This window comes from Dromaius novaehollandiae, chromosome W, assembly GCF_036370855.1.
Source record: "Dromaius novaehollandiae isolate bDroNov1 chromosome W, bDroNov1.hap1, whole genome shotgun sequence".
NCBI classification, from domain to species: Eukaryota; Metazoa; Chordata; class Aves; order Casuariiformes; family Dromaiidae; genus Dromaius; species Dromaius novaehollandiae.
The window spans coordinates 28,851,150-28,868,888 of NC_088130.1; the positions used below are offsets into that span (position 1 = coordinate 28,851,150).

Consider the following 17,739-nt stretch of genomic DNA (forward strand, 5'->3'; position numbering starts at 1 on the left):
GGAGGCATCTAGCAAGAAGAGAATACAAGAACTTGTAAGAGTCCCCCTAAACATTTTCCAGATCATCCCTATAAGTAGTACTGTCTTCATTAGGGAAGGGATATGTTCTCTTCCCCTTCAAGCCTCTCCCAGAAAACTAGCTGCAGTAAGTATATTTACTAGATGGATTTACTGCAGTGAGTTTAACACTGAAAATTTTAAAATTGCCACTTAGCTGTTTATGTATGACAGAAAAATTGGTTTTTGGAAAGTGTTGATGAAGAAAAATATTTTTTCCACAAACTATAGATTAATGTAATTCTTCTGCAAAAACTTGTCAGAGTTTCCAGGATAAAGGGCTTGTCTGGAACATAATGTATTTAAATGCAACGTGCTAGAGGGATATTACGCAGAAGTTCAGAGTAAACAACAGTTAAAGAATCCAAAACTTTGCTTTTGCAAAAGTTTTGCAAAAATTTGCTTTTTCTGTCTCAAAACCTAGGGTGAAGAACAGTGCATGTCAGGTTGAAATTGCATGTAATGGTTTGATCTAACGTAACACCACGCAGAGAAGGAAGCTATCCCAACCTCTCCTCTCACTAGCCCTGGCTGTTTTCAACCTACTCTTCCGTTTTGCTGGCTTTGGCACTCATCTGACCCTGCATTGACCAATTCAAATGGGAGCACTAATCCTACTTCTCTCCTCCACCAGTTTTGCCAGGGAAGAGTTGAACTAGCCAAATGAAGGGTCAAGATTAGAGCCAGAGGACTGCATAGCCAGGAGTGTGGGAAGGGAGAAATAAACTTCTTTCAACAGTGCAAACTTCAGTTCAGAAATAACATGCGACTACCCTTAAAAAGAATGAAGAAACCTGTTAACAAAACTTCATTGTCTTCTTGGTAATGTCATTTCCCTTAACTCTAATGGGGGTGTGGTGGGGAGGGGGAAGAAACAGCTAGGAAAATTTCCAAAGTGAACATCAAAGAATTTGGCTGTCAGATTAACAGACAAAAGTTTTGCATTTTTGTGGCCTGCTTGCATACTTTCAAAATAAAATCTCATTAATTTGTGGACAAATGTTGTTCTCCCTATGTAGTTTATGCAATTTATTGGGAGATGTAGGAAAGTACATCCCAGGAAAAGATGGCTGAGAGTCTCTGACATCTTTCCTTTTCTCCCCTTTGCCCAAGACACAGCAACCAACTTCCCCAAAGCCATCACAGATACTTGTCCACATTGGAGAATACAGTGTAAACTATATTTGCACTTTGAAGCCAAGTCTTGCTTGAAACAATATTCCAATCATGTCAGGAAATCCTGGCAAGGCTTTCCATTCTTAAGCTGGCATCTCTAACAAACAGTTTTGAGAATTATCTTTAAGCTTTCAGGGGAAAATACTTCGATGGAAAACTTCAAATGAAAAATAAAAATAATCAGTTCCCTTTAAATTTTTAAATATTTAGTCTAAAGAACTTTCACAGAAAGTGAGCAATAACCTTAACTGTAGCACACACAATTTTCAGCAAAAACCTAAAACCAATGTCTGTTTAAGAAAATGAATTAGAATTTGCAAAGTGGTCATGTTTCCACTTTTCACATCGAGAGGACAAAGCTGTCAGTCAGTCTAAAATCAGCATTATGAGTATATTCAGAGTAAACTGATTTTCAGGTACTAGTTTGGTATGTACCGGAAACGGTAAGCTAATTCAAGGACAACTAAAGGTCTGCATGCAAATCACAGAAGTTCTACCAAAATCTGGAAAAGGAAAGGTAATGCATTTTAGAAGAACAGTGAAATGAGTCTTGGTTCCCATATCTCCTTACTTTTCTTCTTTTTGACTTGATATAAATAATGTCCTGTTCCCTACTGTAGTGACTTCATAGAAATAAAACCAAGGAATAAGCAGAAGTCTTCAGCAGTACAAACCAAATCTGGCTGTCATTAACCTAGACATTGTTACAAAACAGAAAAATGAAAAATGGCTTTAAAACATATGTGCAGGTGCTGGATTTTATTTCCAGCATCCATTTTTATAGTTAAGCTTAAACGTATCTTTGTATCCTAATCGCTAACATAAATCAAACATCATGGATATCCTTAAATATGCTATAAAGGGTCTTAATGTAGAATCAGAGAAATGTAGGTCTGGAAGGGATTTCTAAAGGTCACCTAAGCCCATCTCTCTGCACAGAGGCAGTATGAAATACACTAAAGCCCATCCCTAAGAGATATTTGCTAAACCTCTTCTTAAAACTTCTGTAATGGAAAGTTAACAACTCCCATGGGAAGCATATTTCAGTGTTTCACTACCCTTACAGTTGGGAAGTTTATCTTATCTATATCATTTTTGCTACAAATATAGGCTAGTTATAAGGATATTAAGAGAAACTTCCCAATTATAATGATCATGAAATACCTCCAAGACTATCTAGAGAGGCCATTGCAATTTTCAGAGACATTCTATTGCGTGATACACATACAATTATTTATTATTTCATCCCTTTTTTTTAAATAGCTCAGTTACAAAACTGTAATCAGAATTTCTTTATCTGGATTCAGTTTAACTTTAAACACCTAGAAGGATGTAGATGTAAAGCTGATGCCAACTCACCGTCCTGGATTACACAGTATACCTACATACTAACAGGTAAAAGCCCAACACAAAAAAAGTGTCACATAATTTGTATGAAAGATAGTCTTGCATTTTAAATGCAGGGATGGAGTTCTGTATTCTACTCCAATAGGAAGTCCTGACTTTGAACAAATCACAATCTTTCTCCATCTCTAGTTCTTCATCTTTAAAAGGACAGTAATATTCATATTAAAGGTTTTTGTGATGACTACTAAATGCAAATATATGAAATGAGGAGTGCTGCTTGTTAACAGATTCACCAGATGATAAAGAACTATAGCATGTCTATAAGCAAACTTGATGGAAGACAAAGTATAAATGAGGAAATAAGGTACCACTTCTTCCAAAATTATATTTTGGTATTGGCTTTTAATTTAATCTTAGTTGACTTCTGTTGATAGTATCTCATTTTTGCTCAGAAAAAGTGCATTTCATATGCAGAATTTAAGATAAAAATAGATTAATTTGAATGTCAAATGAAGTACAATAGCCACAGATGTGATACACTCTACAACTGTGTTAAAGCTACCATAAAATTAAATTGCTGTATTTCAGGGAATCCTGAAATCAGCGCATTTTGAATCATGAATACTAATTATTTAGAATGCTAACTTTAGAATAGTCGAGTCGAGATACACAACAAACTGAAATGCTATATCATGGTTTGTTCAATCATATACACAATGGTTAATATTATATTCTTTTATAAGTGTTTCTACTTTAAACCAAATCTCATCTAAATTCAGACCACATATATATTTTAAGCACAGATTTCTCCTTTCAGCATTGTTTAAGCACAAACCATATTCACATCAAAAAGGCTTGAGGCAGCAAACGTCCTGGTTTGTGTATAAAATTGCTCTTTCCTATAGTAACAAATTTCTTATGGGATTTTTGCAATATTTTTCCCTTGATTATTTTTAAAAAATAAATTAAAAAATGCATGAAGATTTCAAATAGAATTAAAATTTCATCTTACAGTCACTATTTCACATTCTACATTATTTCTCCCAATTAAAAAAAAATCTTTTGTTTTATAAATATTACTTTTATACATACAATATCATTTCAGGCTTGCAGTCATGAAAACAATTATACTGCTTGGCTTCTGGAAATACCCTGCCTTTAGCCTTGTTATGCACCTGAGATGTGTGAAACCGTCTCAATTACAAATATAGTACAGAAGACCTACGGCCTGATCCTGCAACTGTTATAAGCATCCTACAACAGCCATTGTCAGTGATAAAGAAGGGTGAATAGCGGAGGTGCAAGATTCTGCTGGACCAGGCCTTAAGTGTAAGTGCATTATACAACACATTATAAGGTGACATCTCAAAATAAAATACCGTCTTTTTATGTAATGCAGAAGTAACACACACAATTTACATATAGTAATAATTTATTCTGAAATGTTCATTTTAGTCTCTGTTGAGACATCACCCATGTCTCATTAATAAAAGAGCAGCCATCTCACCTCAAATACCAGAATATACAACAAGTTACAGCATAGCAAAAAAATTCTACCTACTTTAAGATAAAATCTAGTTCAGGTAAAATAATTTTGTTCAAGGTTTTACAGTTACACAGTTTTCCTTTTGTTGCAGAGCACAAAAAGTGTAAATTGTTACACCGTAGCTATCTATGCACATTATGTGACCACAGAAATGTTAATCATTACTTCAGAAAATAAACCATCAGTTCCATTCATGCAGAAAAGCAGGCTGGGAAAGCTTGTTCAGCAGAAACCATATTACTGTGAATTTCACAGCCACATGATTAATTATTGGGTTAGATGGACTCACAAATACTAAAACTGAGTATACTTTTTTTGCATAAATAATACCAATTCTTCCCTGATGTAGTTTAGTCAGTCTGTAATCTAGAAGTGATTGATAACGCAAAATGACTGTATCATCTCTATCTGTAATGTTCATGATTTCAAGACAAGCAGTATTTAAAGGATTATGGGATGGGATGCTAATTAAATACACGTTAAACATACTGTACAAATATAATTGCATTAGCAATTTTACTCCAAACCGTCAATCAGGTATCCCTCCAAAATATTACCAGTGAAGACAAAGTATACTATCAAATATGGCTTCCAGAACAAGGACCCTCTAACAAGAATCAAACCTATTTACAAAAAATAAAAACAACAAATAAAACCAATCCCCAGTCTTTTAAAGTTTCATTTGAAACAAAATTTTTCTCAATAGCTGCTGTAAATAATACATCAGTTTTACTTTTTATTTTTGTTGATGTATTTAAACAGAAGTCACCAGGTAAGAGCCCGAATGGCGTTTAGGGCTCTGAGTTCCACTGGAGTCTGTATTTTCTGTCTTTGAGTCACGTTTCTTTGCGCTGTTATTTACCGGCGTTGGTATTTGCGATGGCCGAGCAGAACTGTTGTCAGCACTACTTTTCCTGGGGCTTGGATTGTAGTTGAAAGGAGTCACTCTTGCTGCAACAGCGCCACTGGGGGAGCTATGTTTGCTGGAGCTGCTGGAACTGAATGGTGTACGCTCGCTAACAGTACTTTCATTATTTTCTGGTGCAGGAGCAGCATTATTCTGCACAGGTTTTGCTTCAGTTCCCTTCTTGTCTGGACTGTCTATTTGAATAAATGAGTTCAGACGATTTTCTAAACCAATGGTACGAACAGGAACGTTGCCATTCCCTGCATTTTGTTTTTCTTGACTCTCTTTAGAATCTTTACCATTCACACCCCCTTTCTCTGAAACACTGTCAATAACAGGGGGAGTATTTCCAGTTGGGGACCTTCCAGATCGAGGATTATTAATTGGGCAGTCTTCTATCCTCACCCACACATCCTCTGTCTTAGAGACAGCTGGTGCCATCTGATAAATTAGAGTTTTGGAATCAGAGCCGTTCGTTGCACCTGAGGAAGAATGCTGAGGATCATTCATTATTTGAGGAATTTCATTTTCTTTTATTTTTCTCCAAGTACCTTTTGCTGGTGCTTGACTTTCTTTACTTTGCTTAGGTCCAGAAACAGAACTTCCGTGTTGCTTTTCATCTTCACTTTTTGCCTTTTCACTGGATTCAGAAGAAGCTGACAGAATTGAGGAAGAACTTCCAGTTCTTCGCCAAGTGCTGACACGAGGAAGCGATGAGGAATGCTTACTATGCTCACGCTTCCATGTTCCTGATCTATTGATTGGCAATCTAGATGGACTCTCAGAATGAGAACGAGCTATATCATGACGTTTCACTGGTCTCCCATCATATTCCACAGAAGGGCTCAGATTAGGGGGCAGTTTTCGCCAACCACTAGTCTGGGCAGTTGAATGAGTGGATAAAGACATATCAGGAAGAGATGGACTTAAAACTGGCGTCTGTATTTGGGATCTAGTGGGAGAATCTGGTCTGGAAGGAGACAGAGATTCAAATGAAGCAGACTCTTCTAATTTCCGTCTTAGAGTTGGACTCGGAGCTTCTTTAATAAAGGTTGACTGACGAACCAGAACAGGTCTCTCAGATCTGTCAGATTCACTTCCGCTAGATTTTGTGGATGACATTCTGGACAGTTCAGTCTTTTTGTTGGATCCACCACTACTGAGAATCTGGTTTAATCCCTTTGAAGCAGACTCACTTCTGGGAATGCCACTGTTACTCTTAGGTAAGGCAGTTTGCTTTGTAAGGTTTTGCTGGCTCATCTGCCTGCCCGGTGATGTATATGACATTCTTCCCGAACTTGAAGATTTAGTTGAAGCTGTACTAGGAGAGGAAGTCCTTGGCAACTGAGACAGTTTGTTGGGAGGACTTATACCATTTCTTCCCGGGGAAATTGAGTTTCGACCTGGAGATTGCAGAGGCCTGCTTAATGGCTGCTGTTGAGGTCTGGAAGGAGTGGAGTCTCTAGATCCTGATCTGGAAGGTCCTTTGCTTGATCCACCCTGTTGAGAGGGTTGCCTAGTTACAGGAGCTGGCTCAGGTTTCACTGATGACTTGACTCCTCTTGGAGAACTAGTGCAACTTTGGCCTTCACTGGGACTCTTGGAGTTTGTGTTTTTCAGTGGGAGACCTTTCTTGGAAACGGGACTAGTACTTGAGGAACTATTTCGAACTCCTGGAATATGAATCATTGTCCTACCACGTGAAATTGAAGGCATACTTGTTTGCTGTGGTTGCTTTAGCTGGCTTGAAACTTCTGAATTGGAGCGAGCTTTTCCTGTAATTATACTTTTATATACTTTTTTTCCTCCTTTGATTCCCTTATTTTCAGATTCTACTTTTTTAGACTCCAGTGTGCTCTTCTCCCCTGGCTTAAGAATTCTTGGACCTTTATTACTAGTAAAAGGCTTTTCTTCTTGGTCTGGGGTAAGATGAAATGGTGACCCTAGAGAAATACCAGATTTTAATGAAAGGATAGAATCAGAGTCTGATGAAGCTTGTCTAGACAGTGATGCAGCAGCTGCAGCTTGATGCAAGCTACTAACTATAGAATTTGCACCTTCTTGTATAGCTTTCCAATCAAAGTTCTCTGAATCAGGTGAGAAACCATGTTCTGAATCCGGCCTCTGTATATCTCTCAAATCCAGGGTTAAATCTTCTGCCAGTATACCACCTATATTTCTGGAATTATTTTTTTCACTTTCACTCTTTACTCTTGAAGGCTTTTTCTTTTTAGGCATAGCAGAACTAATGCATTCCTGCAAAAGATCATCTTCTGAGTCAATACTAAGAGAACTCAGGGAGCTGTTTCTAGAGAAACATACGGGTGTATCTTCAACGTGAAACGACTTAGGTGCGTAGCCGGAAGTCTGAGGTCTACTTGATTCTATCTGTGGATCAGGAGCCTCAGTTCGTTTTGCAGGTTCGCTTTCTTTGTTATTATTGTTTTCTTGATCAATATCACTGAGGGAACTAAGAGATGAATTGCGAGAAAAACAAACAGGTGTGTTTTCGATAGCAAAATTCTGCATCTTCTCATCTGTAGCTGCTCCTCTGTCTGGAATATCTTTAGTTGACTGAGAGAAAGTTTTAGGCTGGCTTCTGCCTGGTGGGTGTTTTTGACAGACTTGTGTCCTATTACTTGGTTGCTGATTTGAAGACTGCTCGGTATTAGTGCAGTCTTTGGTTTCTGTTTCCTTTGCTTCTTTTCCTTTTCTTAATTCTGCTTTTTCCCTTGAAAGGTCAACATCATCATCATCAAAATCTAAAGAACTTAGGGAATCATTCCGCGAAAAACAGTACGGAGTTCCCTCAATAGGTGTGTAATGATGAGGAGAATCAAATGCAAAGCTTCCTCTTACACGCTCTTCATTATTTGGAAGTTTGTCATTGAAATCTCTTGAATTATTTTTAAGATGTTTCTTTGCATCTCTGTTTTCTGAATAGCTTCTTTCATTACTAATGTTGCTTTTAGGCTCTGTGTTTTTTCTTATACGTGCTCTGTATTCATTATTTTGGGGAGCAGGCTTTACTGGTGATGTTGGCTTCTTTTTCTCACCTTCCGATTGGTTTTTGTTATTTAGAGGTGAAGATGCTTGTTGAATTTGATCCATTATCTTCTTCACTCTGAAAGGTTTGTGACTTTTTCCTTTTGGCATAGCTGAGTTAATACACTCAGCCAGAATATCGCCCTCTTCTGTTTTGTCATCATCCAGTCCCAGGGCAGTCACAGTTGAGCTTTTCGCTCTCTGAGAGTCATCTGTACTTCTGCCTTCTGTAGGAATGGTATCTCTCTTTTCAAATTCCCCTGAGTCTGTCCCAGTACCAACATTCTCTACATTGGCCAACTCATTTGGTGGTGATTCTATTGTGAGATCGCTCAGAGATGTAGCTGTTGAAAAATTTATTGGTGTACCCTCAACACAATATACCCGTGGCATGTCATCTCCAGGTGTAAAACTCACATGCTTTTGGGACTGCAGTCTGCTTTGTGAAGGCAAAAGTTTGTAAACTGGCAGCTGGCTTGGCTTCCTGGCTACAGGAGGAGGTATTTTTGAAGCAGATGCTTGAGAAGGCTTTTTGGCTTTACGTGAAGATTTTGTTGGCATTGCAGAAATAATACATTCTTCCAGTATTTCAATATCATCATCATCAGAATCATCCAGAATATCTTTTTCTGCTTCAGTAGGCTTCTCTGCTTTCTTCTCTTGGTTATCTATTGCATCATCTGGCTGTTCAGGCTCTGCTTCATTTCCATGTTCATTTTCATGTACAGGAGGCATTATTCTTAACTCTACATCTTTCTGTATAAACGGTTCATCAAGACTCAGAGCACTTAGACTAGAAGAGCAGGAAAATCCATCCGGGGTACTTTCCGTGGCAAAATGTAATAATGTATCAGCATCTGGCAACACCTGAACTCTTTGAACAGCTGCATTCACGGCTGCCTGTCTAGGACCAGGTTCTCTCTTTTCTGCATTAGGTACTTTACCTTTAGCTGCTTCTCTCTTTACTTGAGCTCCTTGAGCAGGGGGTGGAGTTTTACTTCTGCTTGGAGGCATTGTTTGTCCAGGGCTATCTGGAAGATCACTGGGACTTATAATACCACTTACCATTCCACTGCAAGGCTCGCTTTGAACCGAACTAGCAATTGAACGGCTTTCAAAACTATCCAGGGAACTTACAGAAGTACATCTGCTGAACATGAGTGGAGTCTCCTGCACATAATGTTCTGGTGGACTCTTAGGAGTCTGTGCACCACTCTTTGAGGGAGATTTGGCACCTGAAGAAAATTCAACAGCTTTATGTCTAGAGGAATCAGAAGGAGATAAACTAGAAGTCTGAAGTCTGCTGGATTTTGTTCTAATGTGTTGTGATGTTGATGCGACTTCACTTACTGCACCTTCTGTAGACAAAGTCCCACTGTTCTCTTTCAGTTCTGCTATCTGTAGCGTGTTATTAGCATCCGTCACACGGGCGGATTGATCACGCCCCATTTCATCTTCAGCTGATGACAAAGATGACAAAGAGCTACATCTTGAAAAACATATTGGTGTATCTTCCACGCAGTAAGTTTGTATAGTTTCCTGATTAATAGAGGGAGTCTTACAGGAGGCAGTCTTTTGAGCATGACTGCCTCTGCTCTGTGCAGAACTTGGGTGAAGCTGATTCTGTCTCTTTGAACTAGCTGAAGGGGCTGATGTGTTCCCACTGCTTGAGGAAATATGGTCAGTTTTAGTGCTTTGCACTGATGAACTCTTTGAAAAAGTAAAAGATGGCTTCTGAGAAGACGGAGGAACTTCTGTTGAATATTTTAGACTATAATCAATAGGCTGATCTACATGATGTTCCTCTTCATTGTACTTTATGCTATAATTGGTTGGTCTGTCCTCTTCCTCTTCATGTTGTTCCTCCTCAGAATAACGTTCACTGTAGTTTGTTGGCTTATCATCATCATAATCATCAACCTGGCACAAGGACTGGCTCACTTTCTGATTCATTCCAAGAGTTGAGCCTACTCTGTTCTGATCTGAACCACTGGATCCTCTTGATCTAAATGAAGAAACACACTCTTGCTGTCCAAAAGGTGACTGATATTTCATGTGTTTATCATCTCCACTTTCAGTATACACAGGGTAAGTTGCATTTTGGCTCCTTGACTGCCTTTGTTCATTTTGTTTTATTTCATCATCTATTATGTGCTTAGGCCTTGCCCATCTTTCATTCTGAGAGGGACTCTGCCTTCCAGAATTCAACTGTTCATCCGAATATTTAAGACTGTAATTAATAGGAGTGTCCAGCTCTCCATCATTGTCATCCATGTGATTTGCGCTATGTATCTTATGTGCCAAATCAGCTGGGTATTGACCGTAACTACAAAATTTACTTTCATCATCTTCTGAGTACGATTCAATGGAAGGTTTCATTTGGCCTCTTTTACCATAGCCATCACTGCTGCTGACGCTATTTAAGCTATCATTTGAAGCTCTTTTGTATTCCATTTTTGTGTAAGGCACAGGACATGTCCTGCTGGAATTTTCAGATTTAGGAAAGTACGTATTTGAATGAGTATGGGCAGTGGCTGTTCTTCTTGGGGCATTTCTGTCTTCTGTCAAACAGTGCATTTCAGAAGTGGAACCAGAACTTCTGTCTTCTTGTGGAATATGCATACTTGTTACTTCTTCCATAACTTTGGCAATCTGAGCTGCAGCAGTAGAAATTTGCACTCCTATTCTCTTAGAGGAGTTCCCAGTATTCTCTGTAGCTGGATGATAGCTATTTAAACCTACTGCACGATCCCTGTCAAGACTTCTGTCTTTCTCAGATCGAGAACTTTCTGTATTTCCTCTACCGGAGGAAGAGGAGCCAGGCAATACTGTAGTATTTAAATATGGTGAAAGTACAGTCACATTACCAGTATTAAAACTCTCTGATCTGCAAATCCCATCATCATGCCGATTGGAGTCCAAGACATACTCGCTGTATATATTTTGCTTATGTCTCTGCTTATTACGGTGAGAAGCTTTTGGGCTTAAATTATCAATGTTGTCAAAAGTCTCTGATAAATGCTGAGCATCTAATTCTGCTTCCAGTGCCTTTTGTTTTCTAACATGAAGAGATGGTAAGCTTGATCCTGGAGACATGATATTGGCATCCTTATATTTTGCTGGCCTATTTGCCATCAGGTTTCTTAGAGCTGCAGCACTGCCCATTGCTATCATTTTGTGTTTTGAGTGAATGAGATTTTTGAGCATGCTTACTGCTCCCATGTCCCACAGTGCTTCCTGATCCTTTGCATTTCGTGCAGAAAGGTTCCACAGGGTCCCACATGCATTACTGACTATTGTCAAACTGTGTGACTTCAGGTGCTGTAACAAGGTTTGTAAGCAGCTGTTCTCTCTTAAGATTTGCCTGGTGTTGAGCAATTGAAAACAAGAATTAGAACGTGGCACTTCAAAAGGACAAAACAAACCAAAAACCTATTACGCTATAAACAAGTTTAGTCCTTAGTAAAAATAAAAGATGCTTTCTCCCAGGCAAATATACCTTATTTTTCCTCAATTTTAATCTGAATGCTAATCAAATTCTGCTACGGATATGAATAATTTGCTCCCACACAACGCTCTCCATATGAAACAATTTTCCATTCCAGGTAGTTTCCTATGGCTGATATGACTAATGAATATCTCTTTCCAAGAAAAGCTTTTAGTACAATTCATCATTTAACAAGCAGCAAATACATTAATCCTTTTACATAGTCCTGTTACCTAAATGGAATACTTGCCTTATCAAATCTATTTAAAAAGTTAATCCTTAATTACTATACTCAATACATGCATTCATATTAGAATGCAGTCATACAAACTGTCTAGTAAATATACTTTTGGTATCACTACGATTTTCAGAAAACAAGAAAGTATATTCACCTGTGGTCCTCATTAGTAGCAATTAAGCTAGAAACATTTCTTAGTATCCCTCCTCCACTTTCAATAATGGCTAAAGTGTTTGTTTGGCTCCGGTACGTCAGTGTGCCAACTAGAAATGCAAGAGCACCATCAACAGCACATATATCAGCTTTGTTCTCAGTGCAGTGTGCTGACAAATTCCATAAGGCACTCAAAACACTTTTTAAGGTGGATTCCTAGGGAAATAATAAAATGACAGAATTAGAGAATTTTCTACTATTGATCATAAGCCCTCAGCAATATGTAAGTCAGCTTCAATAAGATTTTAACAAACTTGTTTTTCTAGATCCCATGGATGCTAAGATAGCTTTGAAAATGTGAACCAAGAAAAAACGAAAGCAGCAATTCCTGCTGAGCCTGTACACGGCCTGAAAATACAGCCTGGAGAAACAAACTGCTTCACTGATTCTATCCCAGACTTGCAAACAACAAAATTCATTGACCATGGAATTTGGCTTCTTTCCAGTTAACTACAGAATTTAATTTCTGTTTGGCATGAAATCTCTACACACTGTATACTGATGCCCAATATTTTGCTTTCTGTTTTCCTGCATATGCCACTCTATTTCTCTAGTTTTCCTCACAAATATGAATTAAGTAGGTTTCAGTTTCTGCTTTCTGTGCTGCTAAACTAGAGGCAGGCGGCACTGCACACAGAACTACTTTTGTCTGCTTATCTCTCCTTCCCTCATCTATGTATTTGTTATTGCTTGCCAGAAAGTTTGAGCCACAATACTTGTCAGTTGCCATAGCAGTAAAAAGGGTCTGTAGATTAGCAAGCAAGGGACTCTGGGACAGAATATAATCCTATCTGGTTACCAAGTATACATCTATGGAATGGCGGAAGTGGAAGTTTGTTTATTCACAAAATCAGAAGATGGTTTTAATAAATGGCAAATTATAAAAAATGCTATTGGAATGTTGCATTAGAACAGCACAGCTCATGAAACTGAACAGTGAAAGCTATCAACCCTCATAAATAAAATTCCAGAAATGTTAGTGGTTCTCAGATGTCATTGCTACATTGTGATCAGCTGCTGCCCAGTTAACTCAAAGCAATTCTCCTCTTCAAAGGAAACTACCCGAAACACCTCAAATATCTGACCAACTGCAAGGATAATATCTGTATTTTGTCTAAAATTAATACAATCTCTTCAAAACTTATCACATAATCATTTATATATGATACCTTCTTAACTTCTAAAGCACATTCCATCAATGCTTTCACACTTCCAACTTCACGTAGAGTCTTTTTACTGTTTACATCTGCTCGCCAGGACAAGTTCCTCAACACACTTGCAATGACCTGCAAAACAAGAAATAAAAATAATACATCTCAATAAAGCTATTTCTTTAGTAGGTTATCAGCACATCCTTCTGGATTTCTGGAACACTATGGAATCCATTAACAATGATAATGTTCAGCTACTGAACTAGCCTTTTGCTGAAATTTGTTTTTCATTCTATTCCTAGACAGACTGTCCCAACATTTCAGTATGAGGTTTGATCAAAGGTATTGGCTTTTGTGTGTGCGTATGTAAAACAAAGATTTGAAAGCAGGTCCCCTGCTTTCCACACTGGCTGAAAAATTGGACCAAAAATTCAGATTTGTGCTCTATTCTGATGTCTGCCGTAGACTTTTTATGTAATCTCAGAAGAGAGATTTATATTATCTTTTTCTCAGCTTTTCCAACAGTAAAACAGGACAATGATATTTACCTGTCTCTCAGAGGTATGGTATGATTACTTTTATTAATGCTTTTAAAGCTCTTTGAAGTCATTTAAAAATACACTGTGATAATCAGAATAGTTATCCATAGAAGATAGGCAGCCATTCAGCCTAAGTTCTTGTTCTCCGCAGCAACTAGATTGAGGTGCTTCAAAGTAAAATGCAACTGGCACTATAGTGGACAGTCCTTAACATCTAATTCCATCTGTTTATGGGAAGATGTAAGCATGTATATCTCTCATAAAACATATTTGATAGTATACTTTTATCTATGGCTCTTCCTGTCATAGAAGTGCATAAGCTTTTTAAAATTACTGAACTATTGGTCTTGAAATTTAATGCTTAATTTATATTTGTTGGTTTTCGTTTCATTGATAATTTCCTTGGTATTACGATTAAAAGAAGTAATAGGCACAATTTACTTGTGTTATATCATTCCTTATGTTGTTTTATGTCTCATGTCCTCATTGGTTTATGGTCAAAACGGTGTCTCTTGCAATACTTGTAACAGTCTTTCAATACTTACAATATTCTTTCAACATAAATATCTTTCAGTACTTAAAATCAGTAAATTCACCCATCAAATCTTTTCTGCATTTTTTTTTGACCATTAGGTGATCAGAATTCAAAAAAAAAAAAAAATTCATCTATTCCAAATTATTCTTTGCTTTTTAAACCCTTGCTGCACTGAGTGGATGTTTTTGTTGACTTGTCACCACAGCAGTTTCAGGCTCTTGTTTTAAATCAACTGCAAGCATTCATAAAAGTAGTAATGCATATGAATAGTTGAAATTATTCCTTCCAACATGCAGTACTTTCCATTTAAATACTGAATCTCACATGCTGCTTATTTTAAGACATTTCACACATCTCTGAACTTACTCAGTCTCCTTTAATCTTGGTGAACCCGAATAATTATACAACGCTGTGCCCCTGCAGTTTACTTTCTTTTCAAGAGTACTACATATCCATAATATCTGTCCTAATACCAAATCAGAGACTTGTTTTGTAATTTTAACCAGTTTCTCAATTGTAATTCATTAGCTCCTCCTCTAGTGGGGAAAAGTCTTAAGAGATAAAGTCAATTATATTTAAAAATTGTCCTTTTACCTATTTTCTGGTGATTCACTCAAACTGGAAGTGTTTTCTCTTCCAAAAGTTGTTCTGATTTGTTTACATTATATATTTTTCAAAGTGAACTATAATTTCATATTTAATAATTTTAAACAATTTTTATACCACTGAAGAACAGGTCTGTGCTCTGAACTCTAAGGGTCACCCTAAACACTTTACAAGGTTTTTTTAAAAAAAGATTGTTTATTTACTGGATATTTTTCTTTACATGGCACGAGCCATTGGAAGAGACACTTTTCGTGTCACATCAAACACTGCTGACACAACGCTTCTCTGGGAGGTGCTGGTGTGGAGAGCTGGTATGTATGTACTAAGAGAACAACTCCATCAAGTGTAATGGAAATTGTCCTCTAAAGTAGAGCACTCTCTACTACTATTCCTCTTATTTGCTGCTAGGGTAGAAGGAACCTCAGATGCCACAATACTGCATTAACCATCAGTGCAATCCCAGTCCGTTAGCACTATCAGGAATAAACTAAATGGGAGAATCTCAGATTGCTCAAATTCGTCTTGAAAACTGGACTTCCACTAACAGATCAGTCATAAAAAATAGTTTTATAGCCCATATGTAACATATACTTTGGTGAAAAAACAGAGTTTGACCCACAGTTAAGCATTTTTACAGCAGCAAAATTGTACTTTGTGATTTACAGAACAGAGACAGATAGAAACTTTGCATTAAAGATAATATAACTTAATGCTGACAAGACAACACAAGAACAACACTTAAGAAAAAACACAATCAGACCAGGAAGGATGGTGCATATTTAAAAGAGCCTCATTAAGAAAAAAGAGAAGAGTCACAGCACACTAGAGACTCCACGAAAGAGGATATGAATTCAAACATAAAAATAACCCGCTGACAGGCAAAATGAGTAGAAGGAAAGTAAATATTAGGAGAGCAGATACAATAATTCAATATAACACAGTGAAATGGAAGAGATGCAAGATGATGGAAATGCCTAAGCTAAGGGAATATTTCATCTCAAAAGGAAGTTACCTGTTGCAAGTCTTCGCTTTCAGATTTTAATTGGGCTACAAGAGCTCTCATGCAGCCCTTCATAGAACATAACGTAGCCTGTTAGGAATCAGGAGGAAAAAAAAAAAAAAGAAAAAGAGAGAGAGAGAATTAAATGGCAGATTAGGCAGCTTGATTGTGCATAATGCTTTTATATTTTAAGCTAATCATCTCTGAAGTTCAACAAAGCTTAGTAAAATAAGCTGCCAACAACAGATATTTAGTCTACATCTATGAAAAAGTTAAGCATAACTATCAGTTTATATTCTGGAAAATACGTGAGTGCTAAATTTTGTATTTTTGACAACAGGTCTAGGATCAAACCTGAAACACTACTAGTTTACAAGCCATCTTCACTGTGTCCTGGATAACACACTGGACACTCACCTGTAAGTTGGTCATGCGTTGTTACTGGCTACCTAGTGAGTTTTCTTTCAAATAAACTTTGTGAATCTTACATCAGACAGCAGTATGAACATTTAAAACTTACACAAATACATCAACATTTCTGACACTTGAAGAACAAATTGTCTTTTAAAGTAATTGAAAAACTGCAAGGCTTACATTAGAAATTGTTTGTGACAAAGCACAACTAAATTAAATTAAATTAATTCTTCAAAAACGAAAAGTAAAACTGATACTCATCAGTTATACAACACATTTATATCGCTGAGTAGCTTTGGTCGTGCTACAAACCGAATAGCTTCAGCCTTGCAGCAATTAATAATCAGATGATTTTAAGAGCCAATGTTTTGTGAAGACTTCATTTGTAGCAGGGATTTATGCTTTACTGTGTTTAAACTTGGGGCAAAAAGTGAGTAATATGAAACCTGGTTTTATTTCCATTCACTCTTGAAATGTCTTCTGTTAGAGTAGAATGATAAAAGTCTTGCCTGAATGAACTTATTTTAAGATCTGTATCTTGCAAAAACTCTGAGACAAGAAATTACTAACAATTTTTTTATCATTTGAAAGCAAGGTCCTTATTAAAAATTAGGGAATCTATTTTCTCCTCCAGTTATTTGAAGGAGTGCCCATTATAAGCCAGACATACTCCAAACATTTAAGAAAGAAGATCCAGACTGAAGACAATTGCAAAAATTCATCAGATAGTAATAATATCATTCAGTAACAACTCTGCAAAATTTGACTCAACTAACAGTTTTAGTTCGTAATTCTCAGAAAAGCCACTCGTTATCCATAATCATTGGTCCATAATCATCATCCATAATCATTGGTCCATAATCATCAGGTGCCATACATTATGGAAAGACCTAGTGTATTGTTTATATAGAAATAAAGCCAACAGATAAAATCCTGAGTTTCAGTGACAAATTAAAAGTAATTTCATTTAATATGAAAGTTGATATTATACTTGTGTGATATAACATTCAATTTGTGGCATTCTCTGTTAGGAACAGGATGGAATGGCACAATTCTTTGGGAATTTCTGTTGTGAACCCAAACACAAGTAATATCCTATCCTGGAGATTTTGATCACACACAATTCAGGACAACAATTCAAACACAGCTATGAACTGCAATTATTGTATGCTTGAAATTCTACTCTTACCTTGTTGGCCACATCTCCAAAAGTCAAGTTTGTCAGAGCCATTCCAGCATACCTTCTTAATGTAACACTATAGTGGTCATTTGTAAGTCCATACATTTCACAATCCACTTGCAACAGCTCTGCAATGGCCTGCAAACCTCCTTAAAAAAACCCCAAACAAACAACAATTCAAGCCTAAAATACAAATACAGTACACACACCCAGGAGCAAATTACACTCATAGGTACAGAAACAATCTCAAACATGTGAAACCCAAAAGGCTCAGAAAGATAAATAATAATTTCTTAAA

The 17,739-nt window shown here is 37.1% G+C and overlaps 1 protein-coding gene across 5 annotated transcripts in view; it reads right to left on the reverse strand.

Annotated features, from left to right (window-relative positions):
* Positions 1-3,994: 3,994 nt before the first annotated feature.
* Positions 3,995-17,739, reverse strand: part of LOC135323425 (adenomatous polyposis coli protein) — a 94,632-nt gene continuing 80,887 nt past the window's right edge. For all 5 annotated transcript variants that reach the window (XM_064499769.1, XM_064499767.1, XM_064499768.1 and 2 more), the window contains 5 exons: positions 17,451-17,590; positions 15,860-15,937; positions 13,186-13,302; positions 11,958-12,172; positions 3,995-11,442 (listed from right to left, as the gene is read on the reverse strand). In XM_064499769.1, coding sequence (XP_064355839.1) covers positions 4,881-11,442; positions 11,958-12,172; positions 13,186-13,302; positions 15,860-15,937; positions 17,451-17,590 — 7,112 coding nt within the window. In that variant the 3' untranslated portion in view covers positions 3,995-4,880. The remainder of the gene's footprint in view (positions 11,443-11,957; positions 12,173-13,185; positions 13,303-15,859; positions 15,938-17,450; positions 17,591-17,739) is intronic.